Source organism: Schistosoma mansoni, chromosome 1 (assembly GCF_000237925.1).
Source record: "Schistosoma mansoni strain Puerto Rico chromosome 1, complete genome".
In the NCBI taxonomy this organism is placed as follows: Eukaryota; Metazoa; Platyhelminthes; class Trematoda; order Strigeidida; family Schistosomatidae; genus Schistosoma; species Schistosoma mansoni.
In genome coordinates, this window is record NC_031495.1 from 57,803,029 (window position 1) to 57,830,473 (window position 27,445).

At 35.8% G+C, this 27,445-nt stretch overlaps 1 protein-coding gene across 1 annotated transcript in view; it reads left to right on the forward strand.

Annotated features, from left to right (window-relative positions):
- The window catches only part of Smp_157540 (putative smad), a 33,195-nt gene that overhangs the window by 3,292 nt on the left and 2,458 nt on the right, over nt 1–27,445 (forward strand). The window contains exons 2-6 of the mRNA XM_018794996.1: nt 5,334–5,423; nt 17,246–17,731; nt 18,871–19,185; nt 20,418–20,555; nt 26,409–26,553. Of these exons, the coding sequence (XP_018649353.1) occupies nt 5,334–5,423; nt 17,246–17,731; nt 18,871–19,185; nt 20,418–20,555; nt 26,409–26,553 (1,174 nt within the window). The remainder of the gene's footprint in view (nt 1–5,333; nt 5,424–17,245; nt 17,732–18,870; nt 19,186–20,417; nt 20,556–26,408; nt 26,554–27,445) is intronic.

Here is a 27,445-nt window from a genome sequence, read left to right on the forward strand (position 1 = left end):
CGTAAGTTTTCTTTAATTCTCTTTTTTTCTTGACCTTATAGTTGTAATAGTGTCTAATTTTTTTTCTCTAGTCTCGTCTCGTTTTATAGGTCATCGTCTGTTTTTATTTCACTCATAGTGCTGTTAACGTCTTACAGATTTCATAGTATGTTGGTAGTAGTAGTAGTATGGTAATAATAATAAAATAATAATAATTATGATAAAATAACCCTAACATGCGTCAGATGTGTTTGTCTTATTTTGTCAAAGGTTAACACACAAACAAACATTAACCGGTCAAGGTTATTCACTATGACGAAAAAGTCTTCTTTTATAAATATATATGTGTATGTACTATTCTCATTTCTGTTTTCATCTTTATTAAAGTTGACTACCACTTAGCTATAAAAAAAATAGTCAACGATGTCCAGTTTCAACTGATTTATATTCAAAATTTCATCGTGAAAAAATTTATGGATTTATTACTATTTTTTTTTACGTTAAAAACAAAATAGTTAAGTAGGTGGTGAAAAATTATCATTAAACCGTTTCACACACATATAATTCTTAAGTAATTGAGTTGAGTTGATTTTCTATTCAATGATGTATGTACTTCTTTTCTAGATGCTTCTAGGTACACCAGGGTCATTTTGTAACTCCTGGTTATTTTTAGTGTTGGATAGAAGTAGGATCAAAGAAGTACGTTGTGTCCTATGTAAAACTTGTTTGGTGTGTCTGTGTGTCGTTGTTGAAATGGAAGTTTATTTTGTTGAGCTACTTTATCTTTATAGTATTCATTGGACTACTCAGCTAAAGTATTCGTCTTTTGCTCATCAGGCATTGGGTATTATGAAGAATACAAATGCAGTGTAGCAATACTTATTTCAATGCCAGTTGCCTCCAACTTCTTTAAACCAGGTGCATTGTTTAGTTATTAATAGGACTACTCAGCCATACAAAGCTTGGTTGGTAGATGGCGTTCAGATCCATGAGTCATTGTCTTCACTACCTACTAACAGCTTCCAATGGAAAACGGTTAAATATACTTCAAATATCTATTTTTAAGGTCCCAAAGTATATAAGTAATATTCATCACAAACTTACATTAAGTAAAACATGTTTGAAGACGAAGAAGTCTCATCATCGAATCCCTTAGTGAGTATAATAGCATTTATTCACTGAACTGAAATTCAGTGGTCCATCTTTTTGACTTCAGTCAATAATGTGTTATAATATGTTGAATATAACCGACTTAAATTTTTATAATTCTTTACTAACAGAGTGCCTGTGTAACTCCAATTACGTAAATGGTTAATTTTTAGAATACCGAGCAAATTCGTACTTGTTTTAGCATAACAAAGTGTTAGCATAGGGTTGGAGTACCTATCTGGAGTCTGATCATGCCCTGGTCTGCGCCAATCTCACCTTACTTTTCAGTGACCGAAGGATTGACCACCACCAACGGATCGATGTTAGTAAACTGGCTGCAACATCTGTTGCAAGTAAGTATCGAGCGGAGTTAGCCTCTAGGCTAGCTACCATCCCACCGAAAAGTATAGATGAGCATTGGTTGCATCTTCACGACGCCATGAAAATGGCGAGTAAAGCCGCTTGCGGCTTCGCGAAACGTCCCGCTTACAAGCACTGGATTTCTTCTGGCTCCTTACAACTGATGGAAGCCCGTCGGTCTACTCTGGGTGACCGTGAGTTTGACCACAAACGAAGGCTGTTACGTAATTAAATTGGGCAAAGCTTGCGTAAGGACCGAGAAGCCTGGTGGTCGGAGCGTGCTAATGAGATGGAAGCAGCAGCTGCATCTGGTAACTGCCGGAAGCTCTTCCAACTCATCCGAGCCACTGGCAGCAAGAAGTCTGGTGTGAGTGAAACAATCTACGAGGATGATGGGATGCCAATCACTAACATCTCTCGACGTCTTGGACGATGGGCTGAATTTTTCGAAGGGCAGTTCAACTGGCCTGCTGCTCCGGCAACATCAACCAGTTTGTCCTGCCCCTCATGGCCGGTGACGACTGATCCACCAAACGAGGCGGAAGTCCGCAAGGAACTCCAACTCTTGAAGCGCTACAAATCACCGGGCCCAGATGACTTACCTCCAGCTCTTTTTAAAGATGGTGGTGACTTTCTGGCTAAGGGACTGACTGTGTTGTTTGCAAAGGTTTGGGAGCAAGAAAGTGTTCCAACATCATGGGATGAGTCCATAGTCGTCCCTATCTTTAAAAAGGGTTCACGTTGTTCCTGTAATAACTATCGGGGGATAAGTTTAATTCCGATTGCGTCCAAACTATTGGCTTCTGTCATTCTTCGTAGGTTGTTTAAAACCCGAGAACGATTGACTCGCGAGGAGCAGGCTGGTTTCCGTTCTGGTCGAGGATGCATTGACCACATTTCACCCTCCGCCAAATGTTAGAACACCGTCATACTTATCGCAGGCCAACAATCGTAGTGTTTCTTGATATCAGGGCTGCCTTCGATTCGTTGGACAGGACTGTTCTCTGGGATTGTCTATTGAAGAAGGGTGTGCCTGAGAAGTTCATTAACATCTTAAAGGCCCTGTATACGAACACCTCAGGTAGATTGAGGGCATACAACCACCTTTCTCCCTTGTTTCATTCGAGCAGTGGGGTTAGACAGGGTTGCTCGATCTCACCATTCCTCTTCAACTTTACCATCGATGACATCCTGGAAACAGCTCTGATGGATGTAAGTAATGGTGGTGTGGATATGTTGCCTGGAGAACGACTTCTCGACCTTGAGTATGCGGATGATATTGTCTTACTGTGCGATAATGCCCAAGGCATGCAATCCGCACTTAATCAGTTGGCAATCAGTGTCCGCAGGTACGGTATGTCCTTTGCACCCTCCAAGTGCAAAGTACTCCTACAAGACTGGCAGGATTCTCATCCTGTACTCACCCTGGATGGTGAGCAGATTGAAGTAGTTGAGAAGTTCGTGTATCTAGGTAGCTATATAAGTGCTGGTGGTGGCGTGAGTGATGAGATTGATGCACGTATAATGAAAGCCAGAGCGGCTTATGCCAATCTGGGCCATCTTTGGCGCCTTCGTGATGTTAGTCTGGCTGTAAAAGGTCGGATCTACAACGCGTCGATGAGAGCAGTTTTGCTCTATGCTTGTGAAACCTGACCTCTCCGAGTTGAGGATGCTAGACGACTCTCTGTGTTTGATTATCGTTGTCTCCGAAGGATTGCTGACATCCAGTGGCAACACCATGTTAATAATGCAGAGGTTCGGCATCGTGTGTTCGGGCTCAGAGACGATAATTCAATTGGTGTCACCATCTTGAAACACCGACTTCGTTGGCTTGGACATGTTTTACGAATGTCGTCCCAGAGACTTCCACGTCGTGCATTATTTGCGGAGGAGGTCAGTGTATGACATGGTGTCGTGGTATGAAAGAGAGCTGCAAAGGGCTAGCTTCTGTTGGTCCTTCACGACTCCCTGGCTGGAGTCTGAGAGATGGTGCAACACAGTGGCTAGAGACGTTATCGGATATGGCTCAGAATAGAAGCCAGTGGCGATCCTGCTGCAACCTTCTTTTACTTTCTACATAAAGAGTGGTTCTAACTTTCTTAACTGAAAGAGTCTTCTGGTTGTACATTTTAGTCCGCGTTATCTTTTCATCCTTTCTCTTCCTACTTTCATTATTTTGTGTGGCGCATATGTATCTGGTGCCCTTTTGTACCAATATATATGTGTTTAAATAAATAAATAAAGAAATAAGCATAGGGTTGTGGAGATTATTGAGTTTCATTAAAATTATTGGATGGTGGCTCATTGGTCTAGAGTTTAAACGTTTGCACGCACGACCAAAAGCCCTAGGTTCGATTTCCGCGTGCGGAATCGTGAATGCGTACTTCTGAGGAGTTCTGTGCTAGGACGAAATGGCCTTCCACTGCTTCCACGTTTTCAGTGGCGTTTTAACCTCGATCAGTTCATGATTTGAGTGAAATATAACAAAATGGTTTCGTGTGATTCAGCTTTTTATTTTAGCTCTGTTGAGTCAATTTATCGCTCACTCAGTTTTGATATTTAGATCAAGATCTAAAAATTGATAGAAATTGTGCTATTTATGAACTAGGTTGTCATTATTTTATCCTTCATGTAGTTATTTTGGTTACTTTTAGTCAACCTGCAGCTCATTATTTCGACAATTCCGTTTTGCGATCATTATTTTAGCGATTTAAAGAGTTAGTTTTCAACTTGTAGATTACAAGCTCAAATTTCACTCCACGTATTTCGTTTTAATCACAACTCAGAGATAAAGTGTGACTTTGAACCAAGTAGATAAGCATTCAAACTTAAAGTGATTTGGTGATGAAGTTCTTTGACATTGATTTCAAACTTTGATGAAATGCTAGTTTCTTCATAGTCCCAAATACTTTGTTAAAAAATGCTAAAATGTATGAGGTCTTGATTTAGTTTTCTGTTATTTATTTCCAGGTATCTAACGTTTGTAGACTCACAAATCACATGGAATTAAGTGTCAGGATTTTTGTTATCTTGATATTCGCCATTAGTTATTAGCTGATTGTTAGTGTAAAGGCTTATCGTGGTTCATTTCACAATCTTATCGGTTATCCAAAACACGCTACAAAAAGAGTTTTCCAGTTGATTGACATATATTTGTTTCAGTTAATTCTTCATTGAACAAGACTATTTCCTAGGCTTGGTTTTTTGATGAAATTTGTTTCACTTTCGTACTGAGATATTATGTAACTCACTAATTATTAAAAAAATAATTTGATTTTCCATTACATATATACTCATTCCTGTAAATATTCACACTATCCGACCGCTTGGGGAAAAGAGTGAAATAGGGTTCAAATTTCTAACTTAATTAAACAGGTATTAAGAAAATATTATTAAAATTATGGTCCACATTAATAGCATTCTTAAACATAAAAGAAGTATCCTATGTTGTGTGGTGTTAATCTGTTATGCCTTTTAAATCAACCATTGTGGTTCCACAAAATTAACTGATTCATTGTCATGAAGTATGATACACTCACATAGTATGTCTTCCTATTTTATCCCAATGAACTTAGTATTTACTTCATTATTGACTCACGACTCGTTGGCTTGAACAACACTCAACTTTCTCAGGTTTTGGTTGCATTTCGTTTAATACATACAGAACAGTATCGATATCTTAAATACAGTATAGCATGATTCACAACTCGTGTAATGAATTCAGACATAATTACTGAATCAAGTTTTCTGTAAATTTGTTGTGTGAATTGAATAACTGCGTTTAAGATATTTTTCAATATATTTTCAAACGTATGACAGCTGACACCTTCCTTCTTGCTTTTCAGATCCAGATATATCATCTAAACTTATTGAAGAACAGTCCAAAGATAGTGGTGTACTGTCAGTGACATCGAAACTTGATGATTCTATTAAAGGTAATGTATAACACTTTTGTTCACGGTAATTTTATAAATCATTCCTGTTAGTAAATAAGTGAGTGAATTTCCTTGATTAATTAGATTAGTATAGGGGGGTTTATCAAGACTCTAGGGTTTTCAGGTGGAGTTCTCTGAGCTGGATGGTTTGGTTGTGGAGCTTTCAATGTTCTTCCGAACAACACCAGCACAAACTTCAAATAGAAGTGAAGTGTTCGGATTTCTCCACATATGAAATATCGAAAATTTTTATCACTTACGTATTTTTGTTGCCTGTTTATCTGTATTCCTTTTTTACTTTTACTTACGCAATGTTGGGAAATATCTGTTTTTCTTGAATAGCTCTATAGTCATATTGATGATCACTGGTAAAAGACAGCTCGAAACTAGAGCTAGCCATCGATTCCTTCTAGTGATATAGTTCATTTGCCAGGTGCAGATTTGTGCTTGGCTTAGAGGCACAATCTAAACGTGAAGGCTACTGATACCACTCGGTAGGTGGGGCGTTTTTCAAACTTGTGATTTAGTGGCTGAAGGTTCATCCACCTAATAAATCAGTCGTCACTTCAATAATGTATGAGCTGCACCATCGGTCATCCAGTCTTTGTTTCGTATTTTTACAAAATTTCTCATTACTAGTTTAATATTCTACCTGTATAACACTTCTTGTATGGGTAATTTCCAATACAGTTTGTGTTATAGATCACCGTCATCACTTTGAGAATTGATTGATTGATTGGAAATTAGGCAATTCTACTTTGTCCATTTGATATCGATTTTTTTCCAATAAACACTGTCTTAATCAGATATTAAAGGAAACAAATTCTTCTTAACCAGTTCTAAGTGGACCGTTAGTTTTTGTTCAATTCATATATGATTATATATCTAATACCGAACTATGTTAAATATTAAATAAATCGATGCCACATTCATCCTTTTGACCGTAACACTGCCTTAAATATTTTAAAATATTTAATAGAATTAAAAACAAGGGAATTTGTCAATTGATTGGAGAACTCAGTACTATTTGTATGTACGATATTGTTTTTGTTTACATTTCACGATATCTTTATTCAATATATATATATATATATATATATATATATATATATAAACTGACCACTATTGACCAATAGGAGTTACTTTGAATGGTCATATTCTCTAATGAATCAGTTGGCCACTATATTTGTAAATAGTGATTATCGGTCTGATCTAGGAATTGTTGATGGTAAGAGAAATAACGAGCGTTAGATTAAAATTTTACTCAATGTTTATCCAACTAGAAATAGCTCGTTAGGAAAGTTTTTGTGGATTAATTAGAAAAAATATTTTTTTATCACAAAAAGTAGAAAACATTTGTTATTAAAAAGAATATATGGATCGTATTAGGATTTCATTATAATTGGAAAATATTAACTATTAAGATCTATCGTTCAATAACAGTTGCGTATTCTCATACATTCGGTGTTAAACGAAAGAGATACTTATACGAAATGCTACCTAACCTCCATTATCTTTTTTCGCTTGTTTTTTCTGAACATGTTACAAAACCTGTTTTTTTAAAACAATACATTTACTAACTGCGCGTATATACGTAAGAATAAGACATTCGAACTGTACATTGATTTCGTTCACTTTCTTGTGTTTCATTATAACTTTCTGTTTTGCTTCGATTCATGAGCTTCTTCGTTTGCAGAGAAACGTTTGCCAGTCAGTTGGTAAGTCATCCTCGAGGTAGAGCCCAATAAAGATGTACGTTGATTCAAGTTGTCATATCACGTCAACATGACAAAATAAATTACAAAAAATGGAAATAATGTAGTAGCAATGATCAATCAGTTAATCAGTCATACGCAACTTAAAATATGGGACATGTATTCATTGCTTCAAGTTGCCACATTCCATTAGCATAACGAGATAAGTTTGTTAAGACCAGTCCTGGAGTAGTAGAGGCAGTAAAGTATTAGTGGTAGTAGGGGAGATCAGGCATAGAAAATAAAATTCAAACAGAAAATATGGATCTGTTTTTTAAAGTAAAAAAAGTTTTATTAGGTGAATTAAGAGCTCAAGACTTAAGAGAAGACAAAGAGTAAATGCACATGCTTCATTGCTAACGATTCTGAACTATGTCACCCCGTTTCCAGCCATCGGTTACAATAATCACCCATACCCCGACTAGGTAGTCTACATCTATCAACATGGTTCGGACCAATAGGCAGTAAATTAATGGGCTAATTCCATGTTTCGCTCTGGGTACCTCTAGCTTTCCTCCGACTAGCTTTTCTCAACTAGCTGACATCACCCATCAAGGTAGACGCTGTTTAGATATATATGACATGTCCACCTTAGTCGATAAAGATTTAAAACCTCATCAGCTGATCTGCCATATTTGGCTTATAACCCGAGTCTAACCTCCACATTACTCGCTTGGTCGTTTCACAAAAAGTAAGCAATCTTTCCCTTGATTTGAGACCAGATATATATACGCCACATAAAACAACGAGAATGGGAAGGAAAAAAGAAAGGGAAAAAAGAAGAACGATAACAAGCACAGATTAGTGTAATAATAGGAATAATAATGGAGGGAACGGAAAGGTACAACCAGAAGAATTCTTTCAGTTAAGGAAGTTACAACCACTTTATAAAGAAAGTAAAAGAAGGTTACAGCAGGATCACCATTGGCTTCTATTCTGAGCCATATCTGATAACGTCTCTAGCCACTGTGTTGCACCGTCTCTCGGACCCGGCACTTTTGCAGTTACCTAGATACACGAACGTCTCGACCACTTCACTCTCCTCATCACCTAGGGTAAGTACAGGATTCGATCCTGTCAGTCTTGTAGAAGTACTTTGCACTCCGAAGGTGCAAAGGACATACCGTACCTATGGACACTGATTGCTAACTGGTTAAATGCGGATTGCATAGGTTGGACATTATCGCACAGTAAGACAATATCATCCGCATACTCAAGGTCGAGAAGTCTTTCTCTAGGCAACAGATCCACACCACCATTACTTATATCCATCAGAGCTGTTTTCAAATTGTCATCGATGGTAAAGTTGGAGAAGAATGGTGAGATTGAGCAACCCTGTCTAACCCCACTGCTTGAATGGAACAATGGAGAAAGGTGGTTGTATGCCCTCACTCTGCCTGAGGTGTTTGTATATAGGGCCTTTAAGATGTTAATGAACTTCTCAGGCACACCCTTCTTCAATAGACAATCCCAGAGAACAGTCCTGTCCAACGAATCGAAGGCAGCCCTGATGTCAAGACAGGTGAAGAGCGAATTTGTAGGACTTCACCAGAGTCTTGAATACGGGTCTTGGATAGACAACAAACGTCGATGTTAAGACTTTTTAAAGACATAGCCAGCCTTATCTGTTGTCCGATCTGCATTAATGTGTGAACGTTGAAGGACGTCAATATGAATGGTGCACGTGATTTCAGAAAAACTTTTAGTATTCGTATTCGGTGGTAGCATCAATTTTTGACCAGTCAGTGACTCGAGATCGTTTGGATAGAACAGAGTTTCCACCATAGGCGTGCTGCTGTATAAGTTGAAAAAATAAGGATACAAAAAGTTTGAATAAAAGAGAATGAATAAGTGACGTGTTAAATAATAATAATGGTAATATTAATAATAATGGTAATGTGAATTGTTTGACTTTTAATCGAAGCGTGAATAGTATTTTCAGTAAATATCGTCATTTCATTTTATTGGTGTGTGGGCTGCGATACTTCCCAGTTGCCCAGACCGAAGTAGGTGGTTTTCGTATGGGGCCACACCCTGAGCCTTTGATCTAAAGGTCTAATCTATGAGGCAGTGCAGCAACGTCAGGAGATGCAGTCCCATGGTATCCGGTGACCAACAATAGGTTCATACGCCATTTGTTCCTTCAGGATCCTGGAGTCCATGTGCACCATTGGTTTGGAATTAGGGTTTTCCAACTCCTTTAGGTGGACTCACTGTGTCCACCGGCCCGCTTAAAGCTCGGGACATCCGCTTTTCGTCCTTACAATTTCGTAAACAACACCACCGTCACGAGGAAGCAGTGAGTAAGACTTCCCTGGCAGAGGCTGTATACGCGTGGCCATGTGAGAGCATTTCGAGAGGGAGAGCGGACTCTCCCCACTCTCGGCCGTACCAGGGCATTTGGGGTAATCGGTTATGTTTTTTCGTATTTGTATAATTTCTTAGATTTAGGCATTGCAAATTTTGATAATTAACTTGTCAATTATGACACTGTGAGCTTTTGACTTGAAGACTTTATCTGGTGCAACACTATATGATGCATTCTAATGGTTACCAGTAACAACAGTAACTCCATTCGTACTTCCCGGCTACTTGGGTGCATATGGACCTTTTATTTAGGATCGGAATTTTCCAGGTCGAACTCTTAGTCTTACAATCAAGTTTAATTATGTGTCACTCGCTTTTATCTTCTCGTTTCCACGAAATGGCCTTAACATCTAAATCAAGTGAATTGAATTTCTTTGAGAGGTGATGTAAAGGAAATACAATCGTAGTTGTATTTCTTGACATTAAGGGAGCGTTCGATTTCGTAGATCGATAGGTTTCACGGGATTGAAAAGTGTACCAAAGAAGCATTTTAACCTTGTATAGGATTTCTTATCGTACAATTATGGTTGAGTCAGAGCGTGTGGGGAACTGTATTTTTCGACCATTGAGTTAGCAATTTAGACATCAGGTAGTGTTTTAGGTAAGGATTGCAAATTGGTTAGTAAAGTAGTGAAACCTTATCGACTGAGATGGTTAGAATATGTATTACATATTCCCATCGACTCTTTATAAAGACTGGTGTGAGTATAGGTTGGAAAAAAGCTATTTTTGACCAATTCAAAATGTGGCATCAGTTCCCGAAGACACTGACTATTTGACTAACCCATGTAAATGGGTGCAGACTACCCAGTTGTGGTCGGCGCGATTATTGTAACCAATGGTTGGAGAGTTTGATTGATATGGCTCTAAATCGTTCATAATTGAGCAGGTGGATTTCCATTCTGTCTTGAATTTTAAAATTACTTTTTATTCTTGGAATCCATCCTTTCTTCTCAAATGACAGCGTCTCTTAAATTTCTCATACTAATACTGATGCTGTTACTGCTCTTACGTTTTTGAAAATAGCCCTCATAATTTCATGTCTCTGTGCTAATGGAGTGTTGTAACTTGAACTGATGCAGAAATCTGTCAGCGTGATTCGAACCCAGTACCCTTCTGGATTCCACTGCTAGCCACTATCCATCTTTGCTTACAATGCTTGTGACTTAAGGCAATATCGAGGCAATACGTGAAGTGTGCATATATACCAATTAGAGACTGACCAGTCGCAGTCCTAAACATCAATGGGAAGATTCAAACAAACAATACTAATTGAATCTTTACAACAAGTTTTATATGGAAGTGATCAGTTATATATTTCTTTCGATCTGCCTTTATATATTCAAAACTGGATGTTTACTATTGTAGTGAAAGAATAGAGTAGATCTAAAAGATTTGATATATTAATGCGATAGATTTCAAACAATTTGATCGCACATATACTTGTCAAGTCATTTACACACAAAAGCTAGTGAGGGTCAATTCAATAAAAGGTCATAAGTCCTCATATGTTTATAAGAATGCATTGACAGGTATCTGCATAACTAGATTGTTTGAAATGTATTTTACACAAATCGATCACATTTTTTTGATCTTTCTATTACACTATCGAAATGTATAAAAGGCAAAAAGGATTTATTAATTTAAAGTTTGCATATTATAGTAAAAATTGAAACATTTTAATAATGTTATACCATCCATCATATATCGATTGGTTCAGTTAACCGATAAACACAAATAATCTATGTGACTGATTTCAACGTGAAATAATGTTGTATTCAAGGGAAGTGTTTTGAAAAGACTCCTTTATAAGAGTAATTTATGTGTTTCAAAAAAAAAACTAATCAGTAAGTAATAATAATGAAAGCGAATAGGAGGAGGATGTAACCTTTTCACACTAGCTAAACGAGAAAAATCAAATCATTCTTGTACACATTAATATCAACAGTTAAATAGGGTGGATTTTGTTTATCACAGGAAAACACGATCAAGGAATGTATTGACGCAAAAAGTACTTAGCCACAGCTACTAACCAGTCGAATTACGCGCTATTTTTATTAGTAGTAATATGGTATGATTGTTGCTAAATGTCATACTTACCAATAGAAAATGAAAATAAATTTCCTTATAAATAGGATTTATTTTAACAAGGGGAGCTCATTAACTACAAACATTTAGTAGTAGTTATGGTGGAGGGTGGCGGCAACGGGGACACTGTCGTCGGTTATCATGAAAACTAACTGTTCCAATAAACTATTTTTCACTGTTGTTGTTGTTGTTGAATACTAACAAATGGTTGCTTGTAGTTTCCGGACAAAAATTATTTTCCAATGTATTCTCTCTCTCTGTATATATATATATATATATATATATCTTGTGTTGAATCGGTATAAAACACTATTCTGTACTTTGTGTAAAAAAATTTCAATTTTTCCTTAGTAATGCAAAATCTAAAAGTTACGGGATGATTTGAATGACCTGAACCACTGAATGGAATAATATTATTAGTATGATTCTGTGGATTTATCATTTTGTCATTTTTTTCTGCTAAATTTCCATAGAATGTACATTTTTCTTTGATTATAGAATAGATTATGCATACAGTATGTCTGTACTTACAGTTTTGTATTAACTTCAGCATAGATAGTAGTTGTTATCGGAGGGAGTTGTGAATGTTTGTTGACACCAAAAGGAAAATTTCATCTTATTACTTTTGTTCTACGGATACATTTACATATTTCTTGTTATTTCGTTTACTGTTATTCTGGGCTTTCTTTGCATTCCTAAAAAGGCTTTTTTTTCTATTTTTATTAAATTGACATTTAACTGTTTTGAACATCTATGCAACATTGTAGTTGTACTTATGCAGAGTTGTATAAACTGTTAGAAACTTTCAATTTTTCAACAAACAAGTTGACCAGGTTATTTTTCTTGACATGAAGTTTCTGTATGATAATTCATTTTGTATTGTGTGTTTGAATCTTCCCATTGATGTTTAGGACTACAGTTGACCAGTCTCATATTGGCATGTGTGCATCCTATGCGGATTGCCTCGATATTGCCTTAAGTCACAAGCATTATAAACAAAGATGGATGGTAGCTATCAGTGGAATCCAGAACGCATTTCGTCCTACTCGTGACTCGTTAGCCGGGTGTACTTGCATCCCAGAGTTGATGTTCACTCCGGAACTCGAACTCTGTACCGTTCGCTTCAAACGCCATTGTGTTATCCACTTAGCTACTGAGTCCTGATAGCAATATCGAGGTAATCCATACAATATGCATTTATCCCAATAAAAGACTGATCAATTGCAGTCCTAAACATCAGTTGGAAGATTCAAACAAACAAGACAAAATGAATTTAAACTTCACCCCATTGCACAAGCTAGTGGCTATCAGGACTCAGTACCAAAGTGGATAACACAATGGCGTTTGAAGCGAAAGGTACTGGCTTCGAGTCACGCAGTGGACATCGACTGGCTTCGAGTCACGCAGTGCACATCGACTCTGGGATACAGGTATATATATATATATATATATATATATATATATATATATAGGTTCAGTCACTACATTTGTGTGTATTTAAATCGCTGTCAACAAAAATCAGGTATTGTTTCACGTTTTAAATCCACTTCAAATTAAGTTTTATGCAATTAATGGTATATAAATACCGTAACTCGTTTACCAGGTATAGAGACTCTTATAGTTGAACTTTGAATCTGTTATATTTCGGTATAGCTTACGATAATTTCGAATAACGAACAGTTAGATTTTTCTGATACAAACAAAATATATTTAAACCTAGTAGAATGGACGACTAATAAGTAGTATTTCAATAACAATCCCACCTTGATTGTAGGGAAAAAGAATTCAAGAACTCAGGAAGAAATTTTGTATTTAAAGAAGTCAGAATCTTTATAGGACAACTTTGTTTATATAGCAACACATTTGGCCGTCAAACTTACAGTAAAAATACCAATCAAATACCTGGAAAGATCAGGGGAGAACTATAAGTTAAAAAAAAGTTACTGCAGACTCATTTGCATGTCAGAACTATCATTTATTTAAACCGAAAAATAGTTAGATAATTTGAGGCTTTCCTGGCATAACCAGATTTTAGTTGTTAGGATTACTGATACTATCCAACTGATTAATCGATGGAGGTAAATATGCAGGAGTTCAGACCTGTGGAATATTGGTTAGAAGTTGAGTCTTAAACATATAACGTCCACATAAACATTTGTTTGTGTGGGTTACTCTCTCGCAAAACCATTGTTTATGTTAATATTTAATAATAAAGAAGGTATTGTAAAAATAATTGTTCATTTAGATATTTTTTTCGAATTAAATATTAAGCTCTTACTTTTAACTGACTTGAGGATATAGTTTTAATACTTGTAAAACGAACGTATCCAAACACTGAACCACATTTCGCTACTACATTTTGTTTATAGGGTTGGTATATTTCAAATTTATAATGTAAGTTTCTATACTCAACTTCCAACTTCTGAGTTACAACTTAGAATCCGATTTCATCTGCTTTAGTTTGACGATCCGGGTAAGATTATTAGACTGTCATACGATTTAATTGTGACCCAAGCCAACTATTCTAGAATTATACTTGATAAATTATTTACATCATTTGACTTGTCAGTTAAAACTCGGTGTATATTATGCTTTTAAAGATTTTGTATCTTTATTTCAAAGTTGACATTTATATGATTATTTCTTAGTACTTGTAAAGTGTTTGTACAAATGATCTAAATCTTTAGAATAGGCAGTATAAATATAAACGCCATTAACTTCAATGTAGATAATAGGGGTCATGATAACATTGATAATAATCAGTAAACTCTAAAAAAAACTCATAATAGTGGTATTACAGAAGCATTTTTATAAACATTAAAACAAAATGTGATAGGTCCTGGTAAAGATAGGGATCTAGAACAACTCTATACAAATAGCTCGTTTTTTCCGCGTTATTAATGAACAAACCTTATATAGTAGGTGTAAGCATTGATATCTTGGAATGTCTGATTGTTTCCTGCAAGTAGTATTAAAAGTAAGCGTTTGGAACTAAGTGTTTAGAATTTGCTTCTTTTTTCTTGAGAGAAAAGATCGTAATTGGTGTGTTGTTCTGTTTTTATTAAATTATGAAAAATAATCTCGAATATGACTTGAAAAATTGTGTGGACAAATGATTTGTGTATCATCTGAAGTCAACTTATTTAAGTCAGTCAGTCAGCTATAACGTCGGACCAGTCATACATATGCATCGGTCCAAGTTGCCATACCGCGTTAGCATAACAAGATCAACACCAAATTCATAGTAGTTAATTTAATGGTGGTATGATATAAAAAAAAGATTGTATATAAGGATGTAGTACAAGAAGAATGAAAGGTATGAAGAAATTTTAATCTCATAGTTTAAGGGAAGACAGAGAGTGTATACACCTACACCTTTGTGATCGATTCTGAACCATGTCACCCAGAGTCTACAACCATTAGTTACAATAGTCACACGGATCCCAACCAAGTAGTCTGCATCTACCAACATGGCTCAACTCCAAAAGTAGTGACTTCGGAGACTGATATCACGTTTTGGTTTGGTCACCCCTAACTTCCTTCTATCCGTCTCCAACATCAGTCAGCCTTGAGTGTCGTGGTAATTGATGTTCAGGCATACGTAACACGTGGCTTAACCATGTCAGTTGACGAAGATTCACAACTTATTTACCATAACGAGTATATTCTTATTTTCTTACTGAAAAAAAATCAATTTATATGATGTATTGATGTCTACATATCTATTCAACAGTGATTACCATTATGATAATAAAGGGCGTCAATTAATTGCTAATAATTGGTACTTATATCCTTATCAATAATACTTCACCAAGTAGAATGAATTGTAATTAGTTGCGGTTGAGATTAAAAGACAACAAACTGTACACTGATTACTTTGTATACGTCCACGAATCCCCAACTAACTTTGTCCTGGGCTCTGTGTTCCACTTGTTGCCAAGCGCTATTCATTCTTTTGATGTCTGCCTCGAATTCCCGACGCAATGTATTCTTTGGTCTGCCCCTTTCCCTTATTCCTTGAGAATTCCAAGTTAGGATTCGGTTTGTGATGTAGTTCGGTGATTTTTTCAATATATGTCCTATCCAACTCCAACGTCTTTTCCTAATTTGTTCTTCAGCTGGAAGCTTGTTTTTTCTGTCACAGTAGGTTATTGCTGTTGGGTATCTGGCCCACAGACCTGCGGTATCTTGTGTAGACAGTTGTTTATAAATACATGTGCTGTTTTTGTGGTGATTGTACTAGTTCTCCAAGTTTCAACTCCGTAATATAGAACTGTCTTGACATTCATATTTAAAATGCCGACTTTGGTGTTGGATAACACTTCTTTTTAGTTCCAGGTTTTCTTCACATTATATTACTGTAAATAATAAATCTTGTTATTTTTAAACTATAACTTGTTTTTCTCATTCTCTTTCATTTTTAGTAAAAAGTAATCGTCATTTATCTTATTTATTGGGTACTTGATTATGAATAACACACAAATTGTGAGGTGTAATAATACTACACGGTTGCCCAAATCAAAGTAGGTAGGACGGAGTTCAAATCTGAGACTTAGTGGGTGAAAGTCGAACCTTGCGAAGATTAAGCTACTGTCCTTCCTTTCGCCTGTAGTTATTTCGTCTCTCCTATTAAAATGTCAAACAATTGTTTATTTCTCTCATTTCCCATTATGTTAGTATATAACAATAAACTGTTTTCGCGTCGACAATTGGTCCTAATTTGGTTCTGCACTATTTTACTCCCATTTTCCTCTCTATCCATTGTAAAAATCCTCGTTTCAAACCAAGATTGGTGTGTTTTCAGTTGATGAGGTTGTGAATCTTGATCAACTGAGGTGGTTGGGCCATGTATTACGCATACCCAACAACCGATTACCACGACACTCAAGGCTGACTGATGTTGGAGACGGATAGAAGGAAGTTAGGGGTGACCAAACCAAAACGTGATATCAGTCTCCGAAGTCACTACTTTTGGAGTTGAGCCATGTTGGTAGATGCAGACTACTTGGTTGGGATCCGTGTGACTATTGTAACTAATGGTTGTAGACTCTGGGTGACATGGTTCAGAATCGATCACAAAGGTGTAGGTGTATACACTCTCTGTCTTCCCTTAAAGTGTGAGATTAAAATTGCTTTATACCTTTCTTTCTACAAACTAATTCTTTCTCTCTGTATCATATCGTTATATGGAATTTTTTACATACCTATTACCACCATTGAAGTAACTACTTCTATGAATTTGGTGTTGATGTTGTTTTGCTAATGAGGTATGGCAAGTTTGATCGATGGATATATGTGCCTTGTCCTACGTCGTAGCTGACTAACTGCGTTTTTCAATTACCTCACCAAATCTAAGTTTTCAGTATTGTGTAAGGTTTCACTATAAGTTTGAAATGCGTGCATAGATCACAATGCTTAGTTTGCATGATAGTCTGTAAGAATTATAATTGTAAAGTGGATAGATAGAGTTATGGGAAAAAAAACAAAATCTGTCTCTGTTATAAATGAATTTTATGTTAGACTAACACTTTTCCTGTTCGATTTAAAGTTAACACTAAATATTATAATAACAAGGGATATTATCAAATATATTCCATTTATTTTAATATTTAGGTTCAATTTTCACTGACCGTTATGATGCAGATAAAAATAGCAGCACTAGTAATGTCACTTCCACTACTAATACTACTGCGGTTACTACTACTTCTACTACTACAACAACAACTACTGCTATCGTTATTAATAATAATTATTATGAATCAGATATTAAACACTATACAAATACATCACCAACATTGAATCAACCCACCATAGTTTCATTATCACTGACAACAACAGTAACAACAACAACACCGACATCAGTCATAAATCAAGCCGCTTTAATTGCAGCTGCCTTAGCGAAAGCATCTGCGGACAAGACAATGAATGGTCCTTTCTCACTAATTGAACGTACTACTACCATACCACTTAATAATAATACTTTAGGAATGATGAATAATAAATCACGTAGAAATTCATTAACAATACCAAATCATAATATACATTTATCATCATTAGATGATCAAAGTAAATTAATTAGTCAAAAAACCTCTAGTTCTGGTATGTTCATTATTAATATTATCATTATTACTTAGCTTTCGTGATTTTTGTTATAAGAACATTACAGTTGGTTAGCTAAATGTGGTATTATAAGTGAGAGGTACTGTTCAGAGAATAGAGTAAGGGAATTGATTAGTAGTTTATTTATTACTGTTTACACTCAATATTATAATCGAAATCTAATCTAAGGGGAATTCTAATATTAACAGAGATTATGGAATTTAATTTGTGTTATTTGTTGTTCTGAAACAATTTCCAGGTAGTAGTGGTAGTGAAGTGAACAAAAACTTAGTGGGGAAAACCAATTTATTGTTTAATGTAAAATTATTGAGTGTCTTCGTAAAATATGAAAACCATACATTAAATACTTCATTTGCACATTTTCTATCAGTTGTCCTTTACATCCTTCATGATTCTTCCAATTCTGTCTTTATTCCGACTCCTTTCTGTTCTCTTCAGTAATAGTAGTAGTAGGTAGCAGGTTTAAGCAGACTATAACTAGAGGTCGAGCAGATGGACTTTCGTTTGGTAAATAGATCACAATCAGTGCTTTACAATTGACAACAGGAGATTGTGTCAGGATAGTGATGTATAGATCATGATCTACTTTGGGTTTATTCTAGTAAACAGCTGTCTTATCAATATTATACTTAACGTTCTGTTATTTTAAGATTAGTTAAACTGCTATTCAATGTCAATGATCTATATGTGCATAGGTATAACTCATAAAAATCAGCGTCTGTTTGGATTGTAACTTCATTCTAGTGTATACTTGATTCATATAATCGTTTTTTGTCGTTGTTGGGAGAAGTTGGATATCCTTACTAAACCTTATAATTATGTAGAATAAAAGCACAATTTACGTTTCTCTATTGTAAATGAAGAATTGTTCACCAAAACAAATCCGAATATTATAAAACGTGGTTTTCTTAAGCGCCACAAGTGAGATAAACACTAGATTACCTATGTACCTACCATATAGCAATATTTGATGAAATTGTAAATTCATTTGATTGGAACATTTCAAAGTCAACTAATTAATTATGAAAATATTTTGAAAATGCCTATTTTTCTTCTTTCTTGAGTGTTATTTGTAATTCAGATATATGTATATATGTATTCTTTATTTATTTAAATAGAAAAACACTTTATTGAACAAATTAGTTCAAACGATGAACAAAGTCTTAATCGTCTTCGTTCTTCAGAAGAATTTGATAATCTATTGGATTCAAATACACCTATATTAGATCTCACTTTCTCCGATGTACAGTATTGGTGTAGTGTCTTTTATTATGAATTAAATACTCGTGTTGGTGATGCATTTCACGCTGGTCGCCCAACGTTAACAATTGATGGCTTTACTGAGCCATGCTATCGTTCCGATCGATTCAGTTTAGGCAGCTTAAGTCACGTTAACCGACCTTTGCAAGTTGAGATGACTAGAAGACATATTGGTAGGTGTTATCTTAAAAAAAATAAGATAACGTTTTTATTATATGTTAGAAATAAATAAATTCATATGTATTCTAAGATTATATGGTATATTGATTTATAAAGGGTTCGAATCTCATCTTTCCCTTTCCTAATTATGTTTACACATTGTATACTTTGAACTCATCGACCTTCTTATCTAATCCAACAGATGATATAACATTAACAAGGGTTACATATTTATCAAGTGCCATATATTACAAATAATCTAATAATGTTAGGTGATCAGAGGTAGTCGACAGAAAACTGTGGACTTGGGTTTTGTGCATATAATCAGTAGTTGTTAGCAAGGCTTACCTAGATGATTTTGAGTTGAATTACACTCCTTGTAATAAATTTTTGGAATTTCTTTTAGGGTCATCAAAATGTATCCTTATTTTTGGTAATGGTAGTAGTAATAATAGTGTTAGACTCTTGTGTTGGGTTAAATTAATGAGTCAGTAAATAGCCTTATGAATCTATTCATAAATTTAGCCGGTTTTGTCAATATATTGTTGTTGTATATAATTTGCAACCCTTTACCTCATAGTGGTATCCCTAGTTAGGTAATCAACCTTAGAATCGATCAAGTCACAAATGATATTCATTCAATGAATATATATATATATATAGTAGCTTATGTAGGTTGGAACAATTGGTGTTCAGTGCCTATAAGTGAAAATCAGCATACACTCCATGAACTCTTTAGTTTTTCATTGATTTGTTGAGATGCTTCTTTGGCTTTGTTTATCTTTTCTCCTTCCTTATTTGATTGTTTTTTCAGTTCATTAATATCATGAATTTCATTATTGTTTTTTATCGCTATTTCGGCTATCCCTTTTGTTTGATGCCAGTGTATTAGATTGAAGTGTTCACGTAGTTGTGTCGTACATCGTTCCTTTTTATCTATCTACTTATCTGAATTCATTGTTTTGCTTCAAGCAACAATTGATTACTGTAGGCATTCATCTGTCAATCAATTTGGGTGTATGTAGAGAGGAAAGGAGGCTAGATGTAACAAAATAAACCTAATATTGTTTTTTTAGTTTATTAGTTGAATAGTTCTGCGAATAGAGTGTTCATATTTGTATGAATAGTTCAGAACAAAAAACATGTGTAACCTTAATAATTGTATTCTCTAATTTCTGCGTCTTATTTAATTTATGAATGAATTATTTTGACTGTAATTCAATTCATTAGGTATTTTTGTTTTTAGGTCGTGGAATACGATTACATCATATCGGTAGTGAAGTTTACCTTGAATGTTTAAGTGATGCTGCGGTTTTTGTTCAGTCACCAAGTTGTAATCGTTTTTACAGTTGGCATCCAGCAACTGTTGTCAAAGTCCCACCAAGTTAGTGATCATAAAGATTTTAATTTTATTAGACTTCATTATTATTAGATCTTTTGTTTGAAATGTGCTATTTCTTGTGTTTTCAGAGCACCTGATTTCTTTCAAAATCGGTGTTCATCATAAATGCGGTGTTACACCCTTTAACCTCCGAAAATTGTGTTATTATCATTGGTAGTATTAGTATCACTACCGTTGTTGGAACGGTAAAACAACACAGTTTACTGTTGACCTTGAGCGAAATCAGAAACGACCTTGACATTTTGTGTCTTACTAAACCAATTATCATGTAGATTAAATGGAAAATTTTTCCGCTAAAAATATGAAACATGAATATGTGCAAAATGTATTTTTCTTTCTACATGGTTTAGAAGTATTTCTTTGTTCACGATTGACTTTTTCTCCTTTTGAAATCAAGAAATTTTGATGTATAGTGTACGGGTCAGTTTTTTTCCTGGGTTCTGTATTCTGCCATAAACAATTTCAAATTCTTTTTATAAACACTCGTTAATGTTCAAAGGAAATAGTGTGATAATACAACGACCTGGATATCGTACTTCTAAATTTTATGTATATTTTACAAGGGTATGGATCATAAATTATGTAGTTTACTTATGGGGTTCACTTTGAAGAAGCTAAAAAGGAGTCAATCCTCATTGATCTACACTTTGAATACAATTTACTACAGCAAAAGTATTCTATGCGGTAGTTTTTCTCATCGATTCTAAGCATTTCAGACACGTTATAAAGTTTCTTCTGCAAAGTTGTCTATCAGACCAATGATAGTTGGTATTTTATTTTGAATTTAGAGGTACTGTGTAATTTAACCATCCGATTTCATACACTTTCAAACCAAATAGCATCATGTTTGAAACCCAACTTATCCTTTTTTAAACTTTTCTTGATATTGATTACTTAAGGTTGCTTATCTTTTTAAATGAACTGTTTTATTGTTTAAATTACTAGTCCATGAAAACAGTATGAGTGGTGTTTCAAGAAAAATGGTGAAAGGTGGAAAAAGAATTATTTTCAATTAGTTTTTCATCATAGTGCATCAGTTAGTCGTACACAACATAAGATCTGGTGCGTGTGTAGATCATTTCAAGTTGACATGCTGCATTAAAATAAAACAAATTGTTTAGACAAACCCTAGAGTAGTAGAAGTATTGACGGTATTAGCGTTTATAGAAAAGAATTGGACACAGAGAAGATGGCATTCGATAAAAAATTTGGATTAGTGGAATTAAAGCAAATGTTTTATAGAGTGATGTAAAAACTTAATATCTAAGGGAAGATAAAGAGCACATACATCTGCTCCATTGTGAACGGTTTTGAACCATGTTACCCAGTCTCTAACCATTGACTACATTAATCGCGTAGACTCTAACTGGGTAGGTAGTTTGCACCTACCTATACGGCTCAGACCAACAGCCAGTGGATTTGATGGACTGATATCACGTTTCGTTTTTACAACCAACTTCTACACTACTCATTATCACCTATCGAACTAGGTGGTGGATAAACATACGTAAGATGATTATTTAAAGCCAATCAAGTACGGCCTTTTTGTGAGAAATTCCGGAGGTATCACGACTTAGCCTTCGGACCTTAAGATGTTGGTTTTGGTATTAACACTCTCCAACCTACCTGCCTAGCTTGGTATATATATATATATATATATATATATATATATATATATATATATACCGACCAAGTCGCGATGGTGTGACCCTTTCTAGTTAAGGATGTTAAGCGACTCTGTGTTTGAGCATCGTTTTCTCCTAAGGATTGCTGTCATTCGATGACAACACTATGCTAGTAATGCCGAGGTTCTGCAGTGTGTTCGGACATGGCGACGATTATTCAACTGATTCTTGAAACGCCAAATTCAGTGTCTTGGATATGTACTACTAATGTTGTCCTTGTAAAGTCCACGTCATGAATTATTTGTCGTTGATGCGATTGGTTTGAAAAAGTGGAGAGGTGGTCATTTTTTGACATTATGTTGTAGTATAAAAAAGCTGTATACAACTAGCATTTATTGATTCTTCACAACTTCCTAGTTGGGGTCCTTTAGATAGTGCGACCCAGCGGCTTAATGTGCTATCAGAGATGAGTCCGAATAAAGACCAGTGGCCGTTCTGCTGTAAAATTCCTCTACTCTTTTCATAAAAGCGAAAGGGACTTCGTTAACTGAAAAAATACTTTTCTGGTTGTATTTTTCTTAACTGAACTGTTTCTCCAATTATTATTCCATGTACACCCATTTGTTTTTTTTCATTTGTCGTACTGTTAGAGGTATTAGCAGCATTCGACTCTGTAGACCGAGAGGTTCTGTGGCAGTGTCTGTCATTGAATGGTATACCTCAGAAGTACATAAACCTTGTGAAAGTTCTTTATTTGAACATTACCAGTCGAGTGAGAGCTTATTGGTAGATGCAGACTACTTGGTTGGGATCCGTGTGACTATTGTAACTAATGGTTGTAGACTCTGGGTGACATGGTTCAGGATCGATCACAAAGGTGTAGGTGTATACACTCTCTGTCTTCCCTTAAAGTGTGAGATTAAAATTGCTTTATACCTTTCTTTCTACAAACTAATTCTTTCTCTCTGTATCATATCGTTATATGGAATTTTTTACATACCTATTACCACCATTGAAGTAACTACTTCTATGAATTTGGTGTTGATGTTGTTTTGCTAATGAGGTATGGCAAGTTTGATCGATGGATATATGTGCCTTGTCCTACGTCGTAGTCAGTCAGCTACAACGTAGGACCAGGCACATATATGCATCGGTCCAAGTTGCCATACCTCGTTAGCACAACAAGATCAACACCGGATTCATAGTAGTTAATTTAGTGGTGGTGGTAGTATATAAATTATAGGTTATATATAAGGATATGGTATAGGAAGGAAGAAAGTTATGAAGCAATTTTAATCTCTAGGTTTAAGGGAAGATAAAGAGTGTATACACCTACGCCATTGTGATCGATTCTGAGCCATGTCACCTAGAGTCTCCAACCATTAGTTACGATAGTCACGCGGACCCCAACCAAGTAGTCTGCATCTGCCAACATGGCTCAGACGAGAAGTTAGTGACTTCAAGCACTGATGTCATGTTTTGGTTTGGTCGCCCCCAACTCTCTTCCAACCATCCCCAATACTAGTCATCATAGAGCGTCGTGGTAATCGGTGTTCAGGCATACGTAACACGTGGCTTAACCATCTCAGTCGATGAAGATTCATCACCTCATCAACTGATTTACCATCATTCCCTAATACCCTGCGTCTAACCTCACTATTACTTACCCGGTTATTCCAGCAGATGCGAGCAATATTTCTAAGGCATCTGTGGTCAAATACTAGTAACTTACGAATATCTTCTACTTTTAATGGCCATGTTTCGCAGCCGTAAAGTAGAACAGAGAGAACTGCTGCGCAGTATACTCGTCCCTTAATTGATAGACGGATATCTCGTCTTCGCCATAGGTGACGTAAGTTGGCAAAAGCCAAACGAGCCTTTTGAATCCGTGCTGAGATTTCGTCAGACACCAACCCATTAGGGCTGATCAGACTTCCAAGATAAGTGAAGTTGTCGACGCGTTCGACTACTTCACTCCCTATCCTTAGTTCGGGTGTTGACGCAGGCCAGTCCTGGAGTAACGATTTACATTTGGATGGGGAGAAACGCATCCCAAACATCCTGGCATTATTACTGAGTTCCAACAGAAGACTCTGCATTTTGTCAGCGTCTTCACCAAACAGGACTATGTCATCTGCGTATTCTAAGTCGCTTAGTGGTCCCCCTACGTCGTAGCTGACTGACTGATTCATTTATTGTATTTTTCCCATTTATTATTCTCAGATTCCCCCCTCTGTCTTTTCAGAATCTCGTTTTTCTTACTGTATGGACCATATTTTGTTAGTGCCTGTTTGTACCATTATTTATGTGTTTAAATAAGATAATTAAATAGTGTTAAGAACTCCAAAGTGTTAATGGAAACATTTTATGAATGACGTACTAAAATTATTAAAAGATTATTTGGCTAAAGAATTAATTAATAAATGAATAGGATATATGGTTATGAATTTTATAGACTGCCCAAGAGAATATGAGATAATTCGAAGAAAAAATTTTGACGAGAAGTTGAAATTTACTAGTAAGAAAATTCGATGGTTACTTAGCAGTAAAATGCAAATAGAAATTTCGAGAAGATATTAGTAAAACAGATAGAGGAAGACAGTACGTAATGTATCATCTACAACTTGTTTTAGTGTTGAATTTTTAAGTGGCTATTAACAAAAAACATTTTTGAAAATTCCTTATGGACACAAAGGGTTCACTTGATTTAAACGAAACCTTTTTAATCATTCTCAGTGTTCCACTATATTTTTCATATTTTACACATTTAATTGAAACCACAATATTACGACCCGACCTGGATTATCTTCCTACAGGTTGCAACAATTATGTAGACAACTATTTTTATTTTACTGAACTCTTGAACCGTTCAATGTTAGATCACCATTGGAAACCTGGAAGCACTGGGCGGCCATTCCGCGCGCAAAACCGGAGGTCCTTGGTCTGGTTTCAGCGTGTGGGGTCATTGGTGGGCACAACTGAGGAGTCCAATACTGGGACGAGGCGGCCGTCCACTGTTGTCAGATTTTCAATGGTGATCTAACATTGATCGACTCGTTGTTTCAATGGAACTGAACAACCCTATATTGATAATTATTTTCATTAGTCATTTATCAGATACATATTTTTCTACTTAGTTTAGAGTCACACCCCAAGATTTAGAGGTAGTGATACTACTGGGATGCTTAAACTGAGGTAACTCAAGCGAGATTTGAACTTACAACTTAGTTGTTGAAAGTTGAGCACCCTAATGACTGAACCACAGCTTGACAACAGAATAATGCTGGAAACATGAAGGATAATAAAACATTTCACATTAAACACATTTCAGTTTTATCATTTAATTTTAATTTGGGCTAGTGTAGTCATGAAGCGTTATGTCCCTTTATTACCATAGGTGTAGTCCATAATCTAATATATAAGTTCCAACATTAAATTGTTTTTTACTATAATTTTTGTTTTTAGCTATAACAGTTAGAGTAGCCTATAATTTGTGTAATTATCAGAAGGGGTTTTGTGGAGATTTTAGTAATTTTATAGTTGAATTCATGAGGTAATTGAAGCTAGATCACCATGGAAAACCTGTAATCACTGGACGGCCGTTTCGTTCTATTGTGGGACTCCTCAGCAGTGCGCACCCACGATCCTACATCTTTTTATGTCATAAAACCACTGTACCAAGCCACCAATCAGGATCTTGTCCCTAATTTGGTCTCTTTTGCGTCTGCTATTTCCACGACGGTTTAGTGTCTCCGATATGGCCAATTATGCATCCGACCAGCATTAGTGACCTTGAATCGACAACTAAGCTCTTATTGATTCACTTTTCGCAAGGTCCTTTCTAAACCTTTCAGTAACAACCAGCCTCTGCCTTATTCAATTTCAAAGAGACGTGGTTTATATGCAGACATACCGGACTGTGTCATACCATAAAGTGAAAAATAACAATTATACATGAATAAGCTAAAAGTGACTGTGAATAAGGGGGACTATAAATAATGGACTGGTAACATATTAGGAATAGTAGGTCGTATGACAATAGTTAATGGGTTAGCTGGAAGCTTGTAATGGAGGTAATAGATATACACGATAATCTAGATATTCAGTAGTTATGCAACAAAATTATATTAAATAATCATCCTAAAAAACCATTTCCAACTTCTAAAATACTCGTTCCATTTTAACGATATATGTTATTTCTTTTTTTCAGAGTGTAATTTAAAACTTTTTGATAGTACAGCATTCGCTAGTCAATTAGCTGATAATATGTCACGTAGTTATGAATCTGTCTTTTCACTAACTCATATGTGTTCAATACGTGTTAGTTTTGTAAAAGGTTGGGGAGCAGAATACAGGTAAGCTAATTTAGTTTGAAGTAATCTCTGGGTGTTTTTTTCCATATGTATAATTTATTATTACTATATATGAATAAATGGTTTTATTGTGGACTACTCAATGCCTCTCCCTCTCGAAATGCTCTCACATGGCCACGCGTATATAGCCTCTGCCAGGGAAGTCCTACTCACTGCCTTCTCGTGGCGGGGGTGTTGTTCACGAAAGTGAGAGGACGAAAAACGAATGTCCGGCGCTTTAACCAGGTTGGTGGATGTGGAGGATCTACCTAGGGGAGTTTGAAAACCCTGATTCCAAACCAATGGTGCACATGGGCTCCAGTATCCTGAAAGAACGAATGGCGTATGAACCAACTGTTGGTCACCGGATACCATGGGACTGCATCTCCTCACGATGCTCCACTGCCTTGTGGATCAGACCTTTAGGTCAAAGGATCGGGGTGTGGCCCCCTAGGAAAACCACCTGCTTCAGTTTGGGCACCTCGGCAGTATCACAGCCCTCACACAAATCAAATGAGATTTGTGCGGCGCATATGTATTTGGTGCTTCCTTGTACCAATATTTGTGTGTTTAAATAAATAAATAAAATAAAATAAATAATTGAGCTAGTGTAATGATGATTCCATGCAAAAGTTACTTGGCTAAGATCTAGGTGGACCTATCTACACTGAAGTACAGGTGTATACATCTAACTGGACAGTCTCAAATATAGAAGGTAACGCTCATCCTTGATTCCATAACTGATATTTGCCGCAGAAGTTATTGATATTTTTTTCTATGTTATGCGATGATTGTATTGTCTAGTACTGTCGTTGCTAGAAAGCTGACTAAAAAACTGCACAATCAGTATTAGATATCACAATTCGATAAGTATTTCGAGGATTGCACGACAGCG